Genomic DNA, 19,502 nt, shown 5'->3' with positions numbered 1-19,502 from the left:
ATGATCCCATTCTTAACAGTATCACACATAAAGAATAGGAATAACCTTATCAAAATATGAGTGGGCTGTCTAAAGATAATGACAAAACTCTGCCACAAGCCATGAATGAAGACATGAATGAATTCAGAAATGTCACAGTTATGTAGGAAAGATTGAATATAGTATAGCACTTGTTCAAAGTAATATTTAATGAGCATAATTCCAACCAAGATAAATTCTGATGGATTAAGAATCTAAATAGAAAATATAAAAATAGAAATACTACGGAAAGAAGAATTAGAATTCTCATGGTGGATTCCCCCACCATCATTGATAAATACAAAAAGTCAATAAATAAGAGATGCAATAAAATGATAAGATAATGTTACATCTGAATAAGTGCTATAATAAAAATAAGACAAGATGTTGTAATAGAAAGGGAATAGACGATCAAAGCAGGATTCTCCTTGTGGAGGTGACAGCTGAACTGTCCTCAATTACATAATTACTCCATGACACTAAAAACATGAATATCTAGAAGTGAAGTATTACATCCAGCAAAAAGCATGTGCAGAGGCCTTAAGACAGGGACATCCTAATCCTTGATACTTCTGAAGAGTGGAAGGAAGGTCTGCATTCTGGAAGCATGATAAAGAGTGAGTGGAGGAGACAAAGTGTTAGTAATAAGCATGTTAGATGGGAAATGGGAAGATGAAGAGGCTTCTCTGTTTTTAATTAAAGTATGAGGCAATGTCATCAAATGAGAGTGGTGGGAGGTGACTGAAGTGAAGGTGTGAAAGAGTCCTTAAAAGCAGGGAAAGAAAGGATGAGCATAGGGAGGACACAGAATTTTATAAGTATGAATTTAAAATGAAATGAGCGATTTTCTCCAGCCCTGAGGGATGAAGTAAATAGGTTATTTACAGTAGTCAAAATAAGGATAAAATCCAAAGCAGGTGTCACAACCCTAAATACATAATTGATTGCTGATAGGAGTAAAAATGGGCATAATCCTTCTTTTAAAAAAGATTTTATTTATTTATTTGAGAGAGAGGGAAAGAAAGCACACAAGTGGGGGGAGGGAGAGGGACAAGCAGACTCTGTGCTGAGCACAGAGCCCAACATGGGGTTCCATCCCACAACCCTGAAATCATGAATGACTTGGGCCAAAATCAAGAGTCTGATGCTTAATTGACTGAGCCACGCAGGGGTCCCAGAATAATCTTTTTTAGAAAGCAATTCATCAATACGTTATTTACTTACATAAAAGTGACTGGGAAACAGTGACAAAACAGGAGTTTGGGAAGTAAGCACACCTGTGCTCAATTCACATGGGCCTTATTAATTCTGTTACCTTACATCTTTTCTGGGGGAAAAAGATGTCTGATCGGAACCACTGTATAAAGCAGTTTCAGAATAAGATGACAGGCAAACCAATTAGATGACTTAATTTGAATCTTGTGAAATAAGTCGTAGTTTCATCTTAACATTGCGTTCAACTTCTTCATTATCAGATTGTCAACTTTAATAATTTTGAGTATTTTTAATAGCAAGTGGAAATATTGCAGTTTATTTTCCAACAAATTTTGTAATAAGTTTCTCAGGAAGAACATGGCTACACTGTTCTGATGAAGATGACTCAACCTTAGATTCTCAAGTGCTTTTTGAAGCAAATCAAATACTATTTTGTGAACCCATTACCAATTCCTAGCATCAGAAAAAAAGGTTCAAAGACAAAGTATATGGCCTGAAGAAAAGATCATGTTACAAAATGGTGCTAGGTGAGATATTCAGTGACATCAAATGATCAGTTGACTGAAAAAGAAACATGGGAAGGCAGGAGAAGGATGACTCTGCCTTCTCATAGGCAGCAAAAAACTCCAGCCCAGCACCAAAGAAAACAGAAAATCTGTGACAGGAATAGGACCAAGATCCATAAACATCTTAGCCAAGATCTTCCTAGTTCCTGAAAAGTTTTGGCTGCCCAAAGGAAATTCAAAGAGCCCCAGTTTTATTTTAGGATGGTATGTATACCCTATCTAGAGCATTCTCTCACATCACATGGTGACTTAAACATGTGTAAGAGGTTCAGATCACTGTTTTATTCAGCTGAGCTCAAGCCAATAAGCTCAAGGTAGTGTTAGCTCAAGTTTCAAACTCAAGGGGCCATAAGAGTCATTGAAAAAATAGTTCATGATTTATAATGACCTTTTATCACTACAAGAACATGATCACTCTCAACTATCTGTGTGAGCAGTCATCGACCACTTTTGCAGAATCATCAGAATAATGGATTAATTTCCCAGAATAAGACTGAGATGACGTACAAACCTACGTCATGGATAGCTCATCCACAGCCAGAGATCTTCATCTATGCTTGACAAAGAAAAAGCCCTCATTGATCCTGTACTGCAATGGCTGGACATGAACAGGAAAAGGAGCCTAGGGAAGCTTAACGGTGATTGACCTACCAGTGTAGGCAATTGCTGTATAGCCAGGTGAAGGCAATCCCAGTCTCCAATGGGGAGAAAAAAATCAACCTTAATGTCTCAGGGGTACAGCCAGGACAACCAACATCACAGAGATATAGCCAGTAAGAAAGCAATCCCTATTGGGCTGGATGTTCATCAGCAGCACTGTAAAAGCAGGAGATAAACAACAATCCTAGTGCTCCATAAACCTTCATGGGAGTTTAACTCGCTAAAGTCCTCAGTTGCACCAGACCTCCTTCAGGTTCATGCCATGGTACCTAGATACCAAAAGGATATACTGTATCACTGGGGTTTCATACACGGGCCCATCCTTGGCTTGCTATGTCACTAACATGATCCCGTGAACACGGCAGGAGGATGAGAGCAAAGGGACGATGGGGTTTGGGGCCAAGAGGGCAAGGGAGGGTGCCTTACCAGTGGGGACATTCACCCGGTCTTCTTACTGAAAACATGATACATATACTGTGAGTGTGTGAGTGTGAGTGTGTGTGTGTGTGTGTGTGTGTGTGTGTAAAATAGAATACATATAAATGGTACTTCAGTTCACACAAAATAATGCAGAATATGTACATACATGAATTTAATAACATTATCAGTATTTTGAAATACTAAGGTACTTCTTGTTCGAAAATTCCAATTACTTCAAATTCAAATTCAAATTAATATCTATAGCTATGTGTGATTTTTAAATCTAAAGGAATAAATTTCTAGATTAGCCAATTTCAAAAAGAATCAGATGGCACAGGGTAGCTGTTAAGCATGTGCAGAATGTGGCAGTCTGTTGTTTAGAGATTTTCTTTCTGACAGCTTGTCCAGGTCCACGGAGATCTGAGAATTGTTTCAAAAATATGAGGTTCTAAATAAAGATCTAAGGAGTATATTAAGACTACATTGGAATAAAAACAGCTATTTATTTAGAAATCCATTTACTGACTTAAGAGGCTATTTGAGATGTATAATGGATATAAATTTGACTAGAGAGTTCTTAAAGTTACTATACCAAGTATATTATTGAAAACTTCCCATAGCTTATTATATAATTACTAACTTTTATATGTAAATGTACAGGCAGAGTATTAGCTAAGGATATAGTTTTATTCTCTTGGTTTTTCTTATTCTTGCATGTTTTATGGTGTTAAATCCAACACTTCCAAACAGCTTGGAAATTTCTTACAGTTCTTTCATTCATATCATATCATTCTGTCTACTATGGTCTGAATGTTTACATCCTCCCCACTAAATTCATATGTTGAAATCCTAACCCCCAAAGGTGGCGGTATTAGGAAGTGGGGGCTTAAGTCATGAGGGTGGATCCTTCATGAATGGGATTAGTGTTCTTATAAAAGAGATCCCACAGAACTCCCTTGCCCCTTTCACCAGCTGAGCACACAGCAAGAAGGTGCCTACTATGAAAGAGGAAGTGGGCCCTCCCTCAACACTGGCACCTTGATCTTGGATTGCAGGTTCCAGAAATGTGAGAAATAAATGTCTGTTGTTTATAAACCACCCAGCTTATGGTATTTTGTTATAGCAGCCAGAATAGACTAAGGCACTATCCTAACAAAGTTTCAAGAGAGGTATACTAAAGTATTCTAGCTCCAGTAAGAAAATAAAAAATGCAAAAATAAAAATGGAGAGAACCCAAATAGCAAGTTTTGTTTAAAAAGACAGGAAGCCTAGGGGCTCTGGGATGGCTCAGATGATTAAGCAACCGACTCCTGATTTCAATTTAGGTCATGATCTCAGGGTCCTGAGATTGAGCCCTGCCTTAGGCTCCGCCTCAGGCTCAGCAGTGAGTCTACTTCTCGCTTTCTCCCTCCCCTCAGCTCCCCACCCTGTTCATGTTCTCTCTCTCGCTCTTTCTCTAAAATAAATAAGTAAATAAATCTTTTAAAAAAGCTAAGAAATCTAGGCTTAATTTTTATTGATATTTGTTTCTTTTTGTTCTTCCCCCCAGCCCAAACAACACGTACACACTTTTTCTATTCATTTTTTGGGAGGCAGATAAATGAGGGACATGACTCCTCATTTCACGCTCACATGGTTTCTGGGTAATCTTTTGTAGAACTGATGTACTTGTCAAAACCTCCAGAATTTTACATCCATATTTGATTTCCAGGCAAAAATACAAAATGCTTGAAATGTCCCAGAGAAACATCAATCTGAACTTTGTTTTTTACACAGTAATACCATGGCTTGGTTGACATGCATCACTTTTTTCCCCTTACAGTTAAAGTCTGATTTTTTTGCTAAAATTCTCTTATCCTATATATTGATGTTTTGAGAAAGTCATTCAACATTTTCTACTTAAGACAATGTTAAATAATCCCCTTTCCTCATTTGAAGCAGTAAAAGTCACAGTAATATGGATTTAAATATATGTTGTTATGATTTCCTTTAGACCTGCTGGAGTCTTAGTTAAAGGCCTATGGACTCATAAAATTTTATGATAAATGTTTTCTCCAAGATATCCACCCGTGTTCTACTCAAAACTGTGGTCACTCCTAGAAGATCTCAAAGACACTTTTAGGCCAGGAGATCAAGAAAGGCACACATGTGTGCATATACACATACCCACACCTACCCACCCACCCACAGACACAGACACACATAGACACAGACACACAAATTACTCTAAAACAAAACAAAACAAAAAAAATCATTGCAAAATCAACATAAGAGACAAAAGATTTTTAAGATCACCATTAAGCAAGGGTGATGATATTCAAATAATTAGCCACCAGCACTGGTGGAGCATCATGGGAAGGTCTGGTGGTTTCCAGAGTAACCACGGAAGCCCAGGGCCTCCTCAGGGTTCCAGGCAGCAGTCTGGTTTCCTGATTCAAGTGATTTCATTATGAGACCTCTTGAGAGATGATTCTCATCAGGAAGCCTCACATTTAGTCATTCCCATAAATATTGGCGACACCACCTCATGAAGCTCTGAGGAGATTATACCATATATCCATATAATGGATATCCATTGTATCCATTATACCATTATATCCATATAATGGCAAAACTAGACATTTTTTTCAACTCCGCAAACAGCTTTCGGAAAACTTTATTGTAAACCTCTGCAGCATCAGAGCAATATTAATTACAGGCCTTTGTGGCTATGATATGGAAAATCCAACCTCAGGGAATATGTGTTCTTAGATAGGGCAACCCAGTTATTTAAAATCAATCCATGGAGGAAGTTTTTCCCTTGCATGGTGACTATTTATAGTAACTGTAATGCCCCAAATCTTTTATTTATAAGATTTGTGTGTATGTGCAAATCTCAGTGTTTCATGGTTGTCTTCTAATTAATCTGAGGACGTGGCCTCACTCCCTACAATCATCTCAAATGAGAAATTCAATGCCAATGCACCATGCAACTGCGAAACTGGCCCTGAAAAGACAGACAGACCTGAGCCCGTACAGCACCGTCCCATCAGGGTGAAGGCGGATCATGCGGTTTTTCACTGTCACTCCATGCACAAATGACTTTTTGTCATTTAAGAAATATGTGTCAGGCACCCATAGCTGGTCAGCCACTCGATTGTCAAGCGTGAGGTTGAGAGGGATCCCAGAATAGGCAAGCCTTTTATCTCTCCAATATTGTTGAAAATACATGGTTAAGGTGTAATCCTGGGGGAAAAAAAGAAAAGAAAAAAAATTAGTTTGTGCTCAGCCACAGGCATATTTCCTTCATGACTGGTCAAATTCAGGTTGGAATCCAGAAGAAATGGACATTATTTTCAGGCAGGGTAGGAAACAGTGGTTGCTTTCTCGTAAATGCAAATACTAGGTTTAGTAGGTGTAAATCATGTCTATAAATCCCGTTTTTTTTTTTTAAGCCCTTTGTTTTATTTAGGTAAGAACCGGACTAGACAAATTGGCATTTAAGCAATAGCCACACAGATACAAAGGTCAAAAAAATAACTTTAAAAAAGTGATCATAAAATCAGGTTGCTGGCAGGACCCTGAAAACTCCCCTAGGTCCTGCATCTCCCACCGGGCAGATATGTATCTGTATCACCCACAGCAGAGGAACTCTATCTACAGATTCTCTCTACAAGATAAGCCACTTTCCTCTCTTGCCCTCTGTGGGACCTGTAAATACAAACCCTCCACAAACATGCACTGGAGACACAATGACCTGTGGGAGGTCTCTAGGCCATATTCATTACATTTTCTTTTTCTTCCAGGATGCCACAGCCATTTCCACACTAACTCGGCCATATCATCACCTTGAGAGGATGATACATTCGTCTGGGGAAAATGGGAGCCTATAGCTAAAGCCGAATGTAGGAGAGGGGAAATGGGCCATGGTGCAACCCCCACAGGCTTGCCAACAAAATAAGCAAGTATTTAGGCAGATGATCCTACTTTGTTTGTTCATTTGTTTTTGTTTTGTTTTGTTTGCTTGCAAAGTAATGCAGTAAGAAAGTGGAAAAAAAGGGGCTCCTTTGTGGCTCAGTTGTTAAGCATCTGCCTTTAGGTCAGGTCACGATCCCAGGGTCCTGGGGTTGAGCCCCGCATCAGTCTCCCTGCTTGGTGGGAAGCCTGCTTCTCCCTCTCCCGCTTCCCCTACTTGTGTTCCCTCTCTCACTGTGTCTCTCTCTGTCAAATGAATAAATAAAATCTTAAAAAAAAAAAGAAAGTGAAGAAAAGAAATCAGGCTGAACATGAAAATTCTATTTTAAAATTTTTATTCTTTTGTCAATCACTATTCCAGTCTACATCAAGTCTGAAAATTTGGTAATATTCATGGGACATCTTGAACACCACTATAGAAGGATCCAGGCTGAAAATCCAAAGGTAAGTGAGTAAACTCCCTAACCAGGGAAAGAGAAATCACTGTTACATACAGGAGCTTCTGAATTCACACACTTACAGATGTTTGCAAACATCCTGGCTTTGTGGGCAATGAGAGGTGGGATTGCAAATCAATTCAAGAACCCATCCCAGGCACAGGTCTTATGACATCCCATCCAGTACTCATTTTGCTGATTCACAGGGCAGTTCTCAGTGCTTGCTAATCTAACAATGCCTACTTATCACTGATCTCATGAGTGTTAGAGCACAGAAGCCTCTGAAATGATGAAGAACACACCTAGATGTTATTCTCCAGGTTCTCACAGGCAAGGTGACAAAACCAATACATGCTAAACAACTATCAGCAAAATAAGTTTTAAGCTATAAGGGCCATAAAAAAAATCAAAGGCGGGGGAAGCAAGAAAATTCAAATGGGCTGGGGAGTCTTTATAGAGGTTTCATCTGCAACTTGAAGGAGAGATAGCATTTGAGTGGATGAAAAGAAACAGAAGAGTTTTTTCCCAGGCACTTACATGGGCAGAACTCTGTGCGTGGCATTACCTGTGTGAACGGACCCTCAGCCCACCACCAATTCTCAAAGATCAGGTGACACTAAAGATAGGCTTTGGCTAGCCAGATATTGGATAGGGGGCATGATAAATAAATCATACAAGGATGTTGCTTTTATTGCATTGATTTTACTGAATTGATGAGAAACTCTGATGTGTGCAGTTTTGGTGGAACTTAGGGTTCTAGAGGGGAAAAGGACAGAGTGGTGGGCAAGCTGGACTCTGTGGCAGGGACCAGAAGGTAGAAAAACTTGAATGCCAGCTCCTCAGCCAATGAAAGCCACTGAGTTTCCAGTAACAAGTGACATAACCAAGCATATTAACCGTCTTTTATTTTCCGTTTTCTCATGCTTTAGCTTCTGGACCTTGGCTGACCCTGGAGGGACTTTCCTCCTTTCCGTTACAGCTACAATTCTGTCAAGCTCTAGATTGTGCTTTCCAAAAGCAAACCAACCAATCCAGAGCTCACCCCCAAGTGCCTTCTCTATTGGGCTTTCACACTCCAGGCCAATATTTCAACTATGTTCAAGTACCAGGCAAGTAGGGGCAGTCTAGACCTCGGGGTCCCCTTTAATTATTCAAACTGGCCCATCCAAAGCCTGCTTATCCAGCCTCTCATATGCCCATTCATTCCCATGGAAACCACAACAAAGTTCTTTGCCCACAGTTTCCCTTCTTCCTTGTGACCAACGCCAGTGCTTCCCTGTGTGCCCCACCCCCTCATTCCCTGAAATGGATGGTGTACTCTCTTCCTTTAAGGTCTGTGGTCAGCAAACTATTTTTCAATGGCAGCTGTCTCCTGATCGGGAAGATCAGTTGTGCAGTGGTGAGAGAGATGATGAGCAAAGGTCAAAATGGGTGGAGGGTGCTTGGAAAGGGGCTGCAGGTTAGGGAAATCTTAAAAGTTCACAGATGTTGGGCTTGATGTACAACCTCAGGCTGCGAATGGACCCCCAAAGAGTGCAATCACATCCCCTGCATTACCATGAATGATGGCTAACGTAGGTGATGCATTTTAACTGAAACATTCAAAGTTTCGGTGGTATAACAAGATGGAAATAAATCAGCAGTACCAGCTAAAGGATTTTCGATTTGAATATAATGATCCAAATTACATTCTTATTGAAATAGAAGCATTTCACTTGCTTCTCTCTTTGGTTTCTAAGCCCACATCCTACGCCTGAGTCATGAAGTCTAGCACTTCTCTGAGTTCCCTTCCAACTGGCGTTCACATGGGTTGCCATGAGGATGGAGGGAATGTGTCAGTGTGCCCTGGGAACCCAGTTGTCATCCAGAGTCTGCAAACTCAGGCTCTGGGTCTTATTTTGACCTGTGCTGTTCTCCACACCATTAACAGCACTTCTCAAATTTGGTCTTGGGCGTTTGCTGAGGTGACTTGAGTGGACAGGGTTGCAGAGAGCTTAGGTGACAGAGGGAGAAAAATAGATATTTAAATCCAAACCTGCTGCATCAGCTGTGCCTTCTGAAGCAATGGCTTCACTACATCAGTGGGAACACTAGTCAGTATCCCACTTCTTACTCCTGTACAGATTGGCAGACAAAGGAAAGGTGACAGCAGACAGTAGGCCATGGTGCTGACTCCTGTGCTTGGGCAGTGGTGAGCACCTCGCATAATAATGACAGTAGCAGTGAACATGCTCTGATCCCTTGGTATGTGCCAGTCATTTCTAATGTCATTTCACTTAAACATAAAGCAGGGATTATCAGTATTCTCATTATCATCCCCAATCAATGAAGAAAAAAAATTAAAGAACTGAAGTAATTTGCCTCCTCCCTCCCTTCCATGCCCCACTAAATGGGAGTAACTGGGGGACATGGGATTTGAAGTTGGGGCTACCTCCCTGCAGGGTGCAACTCTCAACCTCAAAACCAAAGCTCTAAGGGACAGGAGCTAAATTGTTCTGCATAATATACTTAAATGAGCTTGGTGGGAGGATGGTTTGCAGAGATATCTCAAAGAGTGGAGAATCAAGTTACATAACGTAATGCCGTTTTTGAGGGGAATAAACACTGTGGCACCACTAAAGCCCCCCATCCTTGCAAACATTTAGCACAGCTGGGATGTAGACAGATGCCTTGTGGAAGTTTCTTTCCTTCAGGGGGTCCCAGACAAGTTGATGTTTTCCATATTTGGAGCTCCCCAATGCCTTTGTGGGCCTTCCTTGTCTTTTTCCTGGATTGGTCACCCCCAAATATGGGGCAGCTGAGGGGAGGTTTGGAGGGGGTGAAAGGAGACAGGGGAGAGGCCTTGAAATGGCATATCTCAAATGCAGGGCTTTCGGGGGGCTCCAAGGGTCATGGGAATTAGAATAAGGTGATACTGGTGAGTCAGATACTGGTGGTGAATACCAGCATCTCCATTCCTTGGGCCTCTGCAGCACTCACCATGTCCCCGACTTTCATCTTTCTCGCTCTGGCGATGTGATCCACCTGAGCACAGGGAGGGGTCTGCAGTCACACTGACACATAACTCTCAGACACCAAAAGCCTCTGCCAGGGTGAGAGGCAATTATGATTGTTTTCTCTTTTCCCACCTTTGCCCTTTGCAGGGGAAACTAAGTCTCCTGGACAGAGACATTAGGGAGGAGTGGGTGTGGAAAGGGGTGAGGATGAGCGGGGAGTGGAGTATAAGGAGAAGCCAGTAGTAGGAGGTATGGGTGTCAGAGGGGGTCAGAGTAAGAGAAGGGCCCGATGTGGGGCAAAGTGACGGTCTGGAGGAATAGGGCTAGAGGGAGTAGTGTGGGCTTCTGGGAGGCAGCATGGAGCATCCAGGCTTGGTGAGGAATACAGAGGAAAGAGGTGCAGGAAGGGGTGGGGCACAGAGAGAAGCAGGAGTCTGGGAGGAGTAGGCCCATGAAAGCAGTGGGTGTCCAGGAAGGGTGGGACCCATGAAGCCCCTTCACCATGCAGTGTGATGGACACAGGCTCCAGAAACCTCACCCTGTGAGGGTGGGTTTAATTAGATTAGCACACAGTAGGAAGAGACAGTCTGCTTCCTGGCACTGATTCTTACTGTGGCACAACAAGCCATATAAGCACATCTAGACAGGACATGTTGGCGGATGCAGGGAGGGAGTAATGGCCTAGAGATCGGGACTAATAGAAATAGCTGCCAGAGGAGGCACAATGACGGGGCCCTGTGTCCAGGAGACATAGAATCCCCTCTGCTGTGGGGCCTTCATGGACTGAGAGGGAACACCTTCACTCCTAGCCCTCTCCCACATTCTTCAGACCTGGCTGGGAATATATGCTCACAAAGTTTCTTCTGGGTATAATTTGGTATCACTTGATTTCAGGAGACTGTGCTTTGGGTGGTGGTTGAGATTTGCAGTACTTTGAGCATTTATAAAATATCCTCCTATAAGTTAATTAATTGACACATTGAGTGTGTATGCATAGAAAGTGACTCCCATCCATTGTGTTAGCAGCCCCTTCTACAGCCCCGGGGGCCCTGAGAACACTGGGTTCCTGGTTTAGGTGCAGATTCAACCCTGGATTGGGGCTGGCACCAGATATTTGCGAGGCCCTAAGGAAAGGCATTGATTTCCTGGCCCTCAGCCCCCCTCAGCTGCCAATAGAGGTGGTAACCTCTGCTTCTCCACTCACTCAGTTCTCCACCCCTGAATCCTTGCCAGGGAAGGCAGCTGAAAGCCCATACAGAGGAACCATCCTTGGCCTCCTAGGTTAACTCAGACATGTCTCCAGGGGTGGAGACTCACTGCTGTTCCATATCCAGTCACAGACTGCCTGAGTGTGTGTATGTGTGTGCGTGTGTGTGGACCTGGACCCGGGACACCTGCTGAGACTCTCTGGGCTTCTGCCCTGCCAGGTTCATCTGTATCTGACATGGTTATCCACACAACGAGAACCTCCAGCTCTCTGGCTTATACTGTGACATGATCTGTCACAGTATAAGCTACAGGGGACACTGTAGCCCTGGGACATGGGATGCAGTGGAGAGAGGTCAGGCAGTGAGGAGGAAACCCAAGTATTTCCTCATCCAGAATTCTCTAGTCCACTAGGACCTAGAATTCTCTGGGATATATTGTATAAATGTGGATTATTTAATTATAGGTGGTTTGAACTATGGTAACTCATCAAAATCAATAGATAAGGTTAAATGTCTTGAATTCTTCTCTCCCTGTCTTATAAAAGGCATATAACAAACTGAGGATCAGCAAGAAGAAATACTGAAGAACTATATTCAGAACAGTCTTTCTTTCACAGAATCTTACAAGCAAAATCATTCAATTAAAAGGCCATTATTCCTCGGGGCTTTTCTGGGGGGATCATAAAGCCCTCTGATAAGCTAATGAAGTCATGGACCCTCTCCTCTCTCTAACTGTGTGCATGCCCGTGTGTGCAGGTGTTTGTTTATCAAATCAATCAGCATACTGAACTCCATGGAGGTGCATTCCTACCTGCTTCATATTACCTTCACAAGGTGAGAACAAATACTAGTGATTGAAGTTCTTCAAGTTTTTAAGTAATTTCTTTAGAATTTGCATAATTATTGTCATTGAAAAAAATATGACACATTTTTTTGGTTTTACCCCAGATTACAAAAATCCATTTCATGCAAAGGTCGGAAGCCAGAGTTCCTGGTAAGACAACAGCCCAGCCCAGGGTCCCAGGGTTTGGAGCCAGTGGGCTGAGATACAGTGGGTGGGACCGGAAGAGGCAGTCTGGAGCTGCTTAAGAAAGGGTTGCTGGCACTCCCAGCTCTAGAAGCCCCAGTGGCTGGGGGCAGGGAACAGCATTCTTGAATATGAGCCATTCATCTGCCAAGCGTTTATACATAGGTGACAATCCTGTCAAAATCTCCTAAGAATGTAGAAACAGCAGCAGTAACAACAAAAATAACAAAATTAAACCTCAGCCCATCTTTTGGCCATTCAAGCAGCTCACATAAATTGCAATAAGAGATAAACAACAAAGTTTCTTTCTACTGGTGGAAATCTCTCCACATTTATCACATTAAAATAACAAGAATACATATTCGAAAGTGGAAATACTGCTCATTATTCTGCAATTAAGAAATTGAAGAGATTTCCTCAGCGCAGGAAATGAAGACAAAATTTACTAATCCCGAGAAAGAAATGCAATCTCTAAACCACATTTAAATATCTAGCAGCAGCTGTGAAAGCCACAGGACACCTGCATTTACATCTGGTTCAGCAAGTTTGTGATACAAAACCTCTCAGGTAAGTTGTTCTCAGGTTAGGGAAAACTGTTCTGAAAAGTATACGTAAGACCTAGGTCACAGAGATTTCTTTTGTAGGCATTTCTGCAACTAAGATTAAGCTGGGGGAATCTTGACCCTTCTATTAAAATTTATTTAGAGAATTTGAACCCATTCTTTTTAATGATCTAAAAATGAGTATCCAACATGACATCCATCTCTCCTCCCACAACAGACTTCACTGGTGATTAGGTTTCCATTCGTTGAATCCATATGGTGATCTTTCCTAAGAAAGCATGACCTACCTCTTTCTGCTACCCTCTCTCCCCCCCCCAACCCCCTTCAAGCATTCACTGCATATCTCCATAGGCCAGGGACCATGCAGGGTGCCAGGGACCCAGAGATAAGGAAGACATAATTTGTAACTTTAAATAGCTCACTATCTAGGAGGTAGACATAAAATTGAACCAAAGAAAAAAAATGAAAGTAATTAAGAGAAGGAGCTTTAGAATCAAATATGCCCAAGTTTCAAGTCAGCCTCCTTCCTGTTGGCTCAGCAAATGTAGGTGAACCATTTCACTGTCCTAAGCCCACTTACCCTATCTGGGAAGACAGCCTGCCACACTCTTAAGGGCTTAACATAGTAAAGGGCACTCATTAGGAGTCAAGGAATGCACAATAATGCAAAAGAAGTGTATATTTAAGGGATAACTACTATGTCTGGGGCTGGCAGAGAAGGAGGCTGGTGTGCAAATGAGAAGGAAGGTCGCTGAGATATTCTGGTCTTCTTATAATTGTCATACCCATCCAAAGCTTCATAGTTTGTATTTTTTATTCATCCACCTAAATGCTAAATGTATTCAAAAGATGAACCGGTCACCTCTATATGAAATGTAGAAGGGCTAATGAAAATAATTACAAGTTCCCCAGTCCTCCAAAGCCACCTGAAAAACTGGCATAGAATATAAATTATTTTGAATATATGTTTTTCTTTTTACATATGAATAGATACCATAGATATTTTTCTGGAGTCCATTAAGTTTGAAAAGCAAAATGATTATACTGACCTACATTCAAAGGACAAAAAAAAAAAAAGGTAGTATCAGAAGAAATTGAGAATTCAACGTAAGCCAATGAGAATAAGGAAAATGTAAGAGAGATGCCCACAGCTAAATAAGTCTCTGGTAGGTTCCGATGTGCAGGGGGTGGTAGAGCAGGATGCCTCTGACACACTGAATAGGCTTCCTTGCCCTGTACTTTACCTGGGAAAGTTACCTAATCACTCCGAGTCTCAGAAATCTCTTGTGGAAAAAAGAAACTAAAAATGGCCATTTTACAAAAGTGCTCTAGCAATTAATTGAGCTAACAATGCTTAACACAGTGCTTGACTCATAATAGGCATTTGAAAAATTCTACGTTGTCTTCCCTCATCCTAGAGCAGGGCCAGTCATCCCTGAAAGAAGCCTCCCAGCACTAGATGAAAAATGCTCTTCTTTAACCATTGGACCCCCAGCGCATTGTTCCATGCCAAGTATATACCAAACTGCAAAGAAAAATGGGCTTTATTATTTGGAGATGCAGGTAAAAAAGACTTAGCCTAATACTTCAATGTAGAATTCTCAACACCACTGAAGCAGGCTTCACCCTTTGCTTTTAAAATCCTAAGTTTGTCTTTCACTCAATATCCAAATGTATCAGGTCACTAGATTTTTATCAACCATTTTTTTCTGCTGTAAAATGTTTTGAAGTTACAGATTAATATTAAACACAGATTTGTAAAAATAGCTATAGCACTAATAACAAAAAAACCAAAACTATCTTGCCCGCCTGACCTGCTGTGAATAACCTGACCTTCAGGTGTTCCCAGACTGACTTCCCACCCAGTCCTCCCCATTTTAAAATGGGAAAAAGCCCATTTTATAGTCAGTTGACCCCTCTATATAAAGAACATTTTTACTAAGTATCCCTTTCATGGCCCCCTTTAATTGTAAATTAGTGGCCCTGTATAGCTTTTTTTTTTTTTTTTAGGGGAAGTTATTCTCCCAAACTGGGCACCAAGAAGCCAGGAGAGAGAAGTATACCCACTTTTCTTTCCCATTCCCAGGTTCCTCCATCAGTGTCTCTAACCCATTATACTTTTCTGAGATTTGCATGGAGGGATCCAGCTGCCTTCTGAACCTTTCCATCCAGATGCCCCACAGGCAACCCAAGCTCAATATGTCCAAAATTAACTCATTCTCTTTCTACCCCAAACCTGTTCCCCATTCTGTACCACCATTCTGTACCCACTCATTCATTCTCAACCAAATCAAAACCAGAGGCTGTATGTACATCAATCTCTTTTTTCTTTCTCATCTTACATTCAACATTTATTCAGTCACTGGGTTCTGTTGATCCTATTGCCTAAATGCCTTCAGTATCTAGAACTGGTCCATGAGTCAGCAGCAGCAGTACAGAGGGTTGGAAGTGTTTTCACTGATAGCCCCATGATTAGAGATAAGCTCCTGGACTCTCAAATTGCATCCCAGAAGAACACTTAACCCATGTCTAGGGCAGGCTAAGTCCAACACCAGACCTCGGATATATAATGGGTTAAATACAAGAATATACAAGATGATCAGATATCTCACACTCTGTATGGGAACAGATGTTTCAACTCAGTACAAACACCATATGAATGAAATTTTGGAATGTGCTTGTAAACTGGGGAGTCACTGCATATTCTCCTTTATTCTAAAAAAGTATTTATCTGAATAATACTAAAGACACCAGACTGTTTAGTAACTTATGTATATATTAATATATAAAAAATAACATATATATATAAAATCTGCAATGTATATGTATATATAATCAGATACCTATCTTTATTTTCCAGCAACTATCTTTAATTAATAAGCTTCCAAAAGGGGATGGGATGTGTCTTAAAAATGTCATTCATCCAAAGATACTCCAAGAACTGGCTGTGAGAAACAGCCATATTGCTTGTGCAAGGAAGCCTCAACACCTCTATATTTGAGGGATATTTGAACAACTGGTGGAATGTCACACTTGGAGACTTGTGAGTGACTTGCCTACATTCTGACTGTGTGGCATTTAACAAGCCTCTGTGCTTTTTCCTTGCTTGAGCATGGTGCCTGCAGATGGCCATGAGGTTGAAGATTTTACATCTTTAAATAGTGATGGTCATCTTTTGGGTTACATGGCTTCTAGAGTTGACATTATTAGGTTTGCTGAACTGAAAATCACTTCTCTTTGAATCCCTTCAAGAGAGCAAACAAATAAAAAATATGCTTCAACAGAAAGAAGGGTATTTATCATAAAATAAAGGATGAATATTCCCATTTTAAATGAAGAACCCCATCATATACTTATACTGTGAGAATTCAATGCCCTTTGCTTTTATATATGTGCCTCTATAGCAGGATTTAACAATGGATTTCCTCTCCTCAGAGACAAATCATGTGGATTAGTGATGCCACACATTTTAAAGTACTTTCAGTTTCTAAGAAGATGTGCTATTTTTAGACAGCAAGCCCATTCATTTCTGAGATCTATTTCTATTTCTGGTTTCTACCCAGAACCTGTTAGGTTATTGCTGTTAGATAAATCACAATATTAACAATATTGTACTTTATATAACTGAGAAAATACTCGCTTGATCATCATTGTTTTCTGAATTATTGATTTCAGGAGAAAAATTTGGATGGACATCACTACATGGAGTTACATGAAACAGTCCTATCCTCTGAGACATTGTAATCAAATCTTAGGTAGTCAGAAAGAAACTGCAATGCCGATTTTCATACACTCAGTCAAGCACAAGTGCCCAAGGAAGAAGAAACACAAGTGTTAACTTTTAAATAGGAGAGGAATGACACTTTACTCCTGCTTTTTAAACAAAGGACCCAGTACTCTCATTTTGCACTGGACCCCACAAATTATATAGCTGGCCCTAGATGAGAGTAGTCAACTGTCCTTTGTCTCACCCTCGGGATTCATGCCTTCTTCCAGCATCCATGAAACTGTCGGGGAAATCCCAGACCAATCACTGGTCTTGACACACAGTCTTTTGCTTTTCCTCCTACTCAACTGGCTCATCTTCTCTGCCACTCACTCCAATTCTTCCTTTTCTTCTTAATGCCAAGGCTTCTCATTCTGTAGCACCATCTACCTACTCAACCAAACCTCTATCCCTTTTCTTCTCTATCTGTACTTACTTCCCTAGTTATCTCTTAGAGATTCATGGCTTTACATGTTATCTGTATGCTTAGGATTCCCAAATTTTATCTCCAACCTGATGTATAAATCAAACTCTAGAATCAACTCAACACATCCAGATTGAACTGCTGCTAATTTCACCCCAAAAACAGATTCACCTACAGTCTTCCCAGTTCACTTGATGGTATTCCATCCTTACAGTTACTCAAATCAGAATCTCCATTCATTTTCTGCTTATCCCTTCTCTCACATCCTACATCAATCCATATGAAATTATGTTGACTCCACATTAAAAACCGACTGTGGTTCAGCCACTTCTCATCACTGCTACTGCTATCACCCTGGTCAAACACCATCTTTCTTCCCTCCATACTCTCAAAGGCTCCTAAATGGTTCTTTGAACATGGCCTTTCCCATGGTCTTATTCTCAATAGAACATTTGGAGTGATTTTTAACAATTTAAGTCAGATCATTTGCTCTGGTGTTCAAAACCATACTATGGCTCCTTAGTTCACTGAAAATTAAGCCCAGGTGGACATGCTCTGGTCCACTTACCACCTCTCCAGCCTCTTCTTTGCTAACTTCATTTCAGCAACAACACCCTCTTTATTGTTCCTCAAACAATCCAGACCTCAGGCCCTTTGTATTAACTATGCCTTCTGCCTGGAATTCTCTTTCCCCAAATAACCTTCCTCAACTTAGTCTGACTTACTCAGCTTCATTTTTACTCAAATTCACCTTTTGAACAAGCTGTTCCTGACAATGGCAACCTTCATCCCCTGCACTCTTACATTCTGTTAACCCTGCTCATATTCTAGATGATATCTGTATTTGTTATATTTTTAAGTTATGTTTATTTTCTTTCTCCCATGCTAGAATGTAAGTTGCATGAGTACAGGAACTTTGTTTTGCTCACTGATGTATTATGAGCACAGTGCTAAGACAGTGCCTTCCACATGACAGAGGTTTCATAAACATTTGCTAATCAAGTGAGCAGAACTTCTATGGGGTCTGTGTTGCCAGCGTGTCCCTTCATAAAAGTTATGCATGTGCTTTCACCTGGTGTTCCACATTGGTTGATAACCTTGGATCACTTCCAGTGAAAATTTCTCTGCAGTTTAAAGTCAATCCCCAAATCCAGATTAGTATAGGCATGTGATACAAATTCTCAGGAAGACATCTTTCATGCCACCTAAAGCCCAGTGAGACAGACACATTTCTTTATCATCTCCCTTTGATGGAATTTCCTTTGGGGAATGTTTTTCTACAATACCCTTTTAATGAGTGTGAGGCCCTTGAGTGCACCAGCTCCATGAAGACTCAATTTTAACCCTCTGCTTTGTATTCTTTAGCTTAGTCTCTTGTTTCTACGTGGTCATTAACAGCAAGCCAACTGGTCACATAGGGCAAATGACCCCAGGCCTACCAATCTTCAAGTGTAGCTTACAACACTTTCATCCTCAGCTTTCTCTCAAAATCTGTCCTTTTTTGTGGCTCCTGGAACTTTCTCTTATTTTCCTATAAATTAAGTGATACATTTCAATAATGTTTATTATGATTTGTTCACCATTTCTAATAGTTTTATACTGAGAGTTCTTTAGAATTTCTGGTCAACCAAATTGCTGAACATGGAGTTCTTATCCCCTCTTCAGTTCATCTAAGACTTGTTTCCAATCTCCAGCCTGGTCACAGCAAGGTTGCCCAATGACCTCCAAAGGGCACTTTTTGTTCTCCTTTGACTCAACATATAGGGAGCTTGAAGCATGGCTGAAAGCTCACTCTCCTTGAGACACTCTACTCAGCCTGAGACACTCCCTCCTCTAGCCTTTCTACTCCATTGGTAGTTCAGCTCAAAGAACCTGTGCTTCCACCTCTCATCTCTTTCTCTCTCTCTCTTTTTTTTATTATTATGTTCAGTTAGCCAGCATTAGTTTTTGATGTAGTGTTCAACAATTCATTAGTTGCATATAACACCCAGTGCTCATCACCACAGGTTCCCTCCTTAATACCCATCACCGGGCTACCATATCCCTCCACCCTCCTCCCTTCTGTAACCTTCAGTTTGTTTCCCAGAATCAAAAGTCTCATATGGTTGTCTCCCTTCTGATTTCTTCCCGTTCAGTTTTCCCTCCCTTCCCCTATGCTCCTCCACTCTATTCCTTATGTTCTACATATGAGCGAAACCATATGGTAATTGTCTTTCTCTGCTTGACTTATTTCATTTAGCATAATCCC

At 41.0% G+C, this 19,502-nt stretch overlaps 1 protein-coding gene across 2 annotated transcripts in view; it reads right to left on the bottom strand.

Annotated features, from left to right (window-relative positions):
• GABRB3 (gamma-aminobutyric acid type A receptor subunit beta3) overlaps positions 1 to 19,502 on the bottom strand; it is a 298,302-nt gene that overhangs the window by 73,879 nt on the left and 204,921 nt on the right. For both annotated transcript variants that reach the window (XM_025852092.2, XM_025852091.2), the window contains exon 4: positions 5,884 to 6,104. In XM_025852092.2, coding sequence (XP_025707877.1) covers positions 5,884 to 6,104 — 221 coding nt within the window. The remainder of the gene's footprint in view (positions 1 to 5,883; positions 6,105 to 19,502) is intronic.

The sequence above is a fragment of the Callorhinus ursinus genome, unplaced genomic scaffold (assembly GCF_003265705.2).
Source record: "Callorhinus ursinus isolate GAN/ISIS: 27379988/994484 unplaced genomic scaffold, GSC_fseal_2.0 scaffold78, whole genome shotgun sequence".
NCBI classification, from domain to species: domain Eukaryota; kingdom Metazoa; phylum Chordata; class Mammalia; order Carnivora; family Otariidae; genus Callorhinus; species Callorhinus ursinus.
The sequence above is the reverse complement of the archived record's forward strand: the minus strand, read 5'-3'. Positions and strand labels throughout refer to the sequence as shown.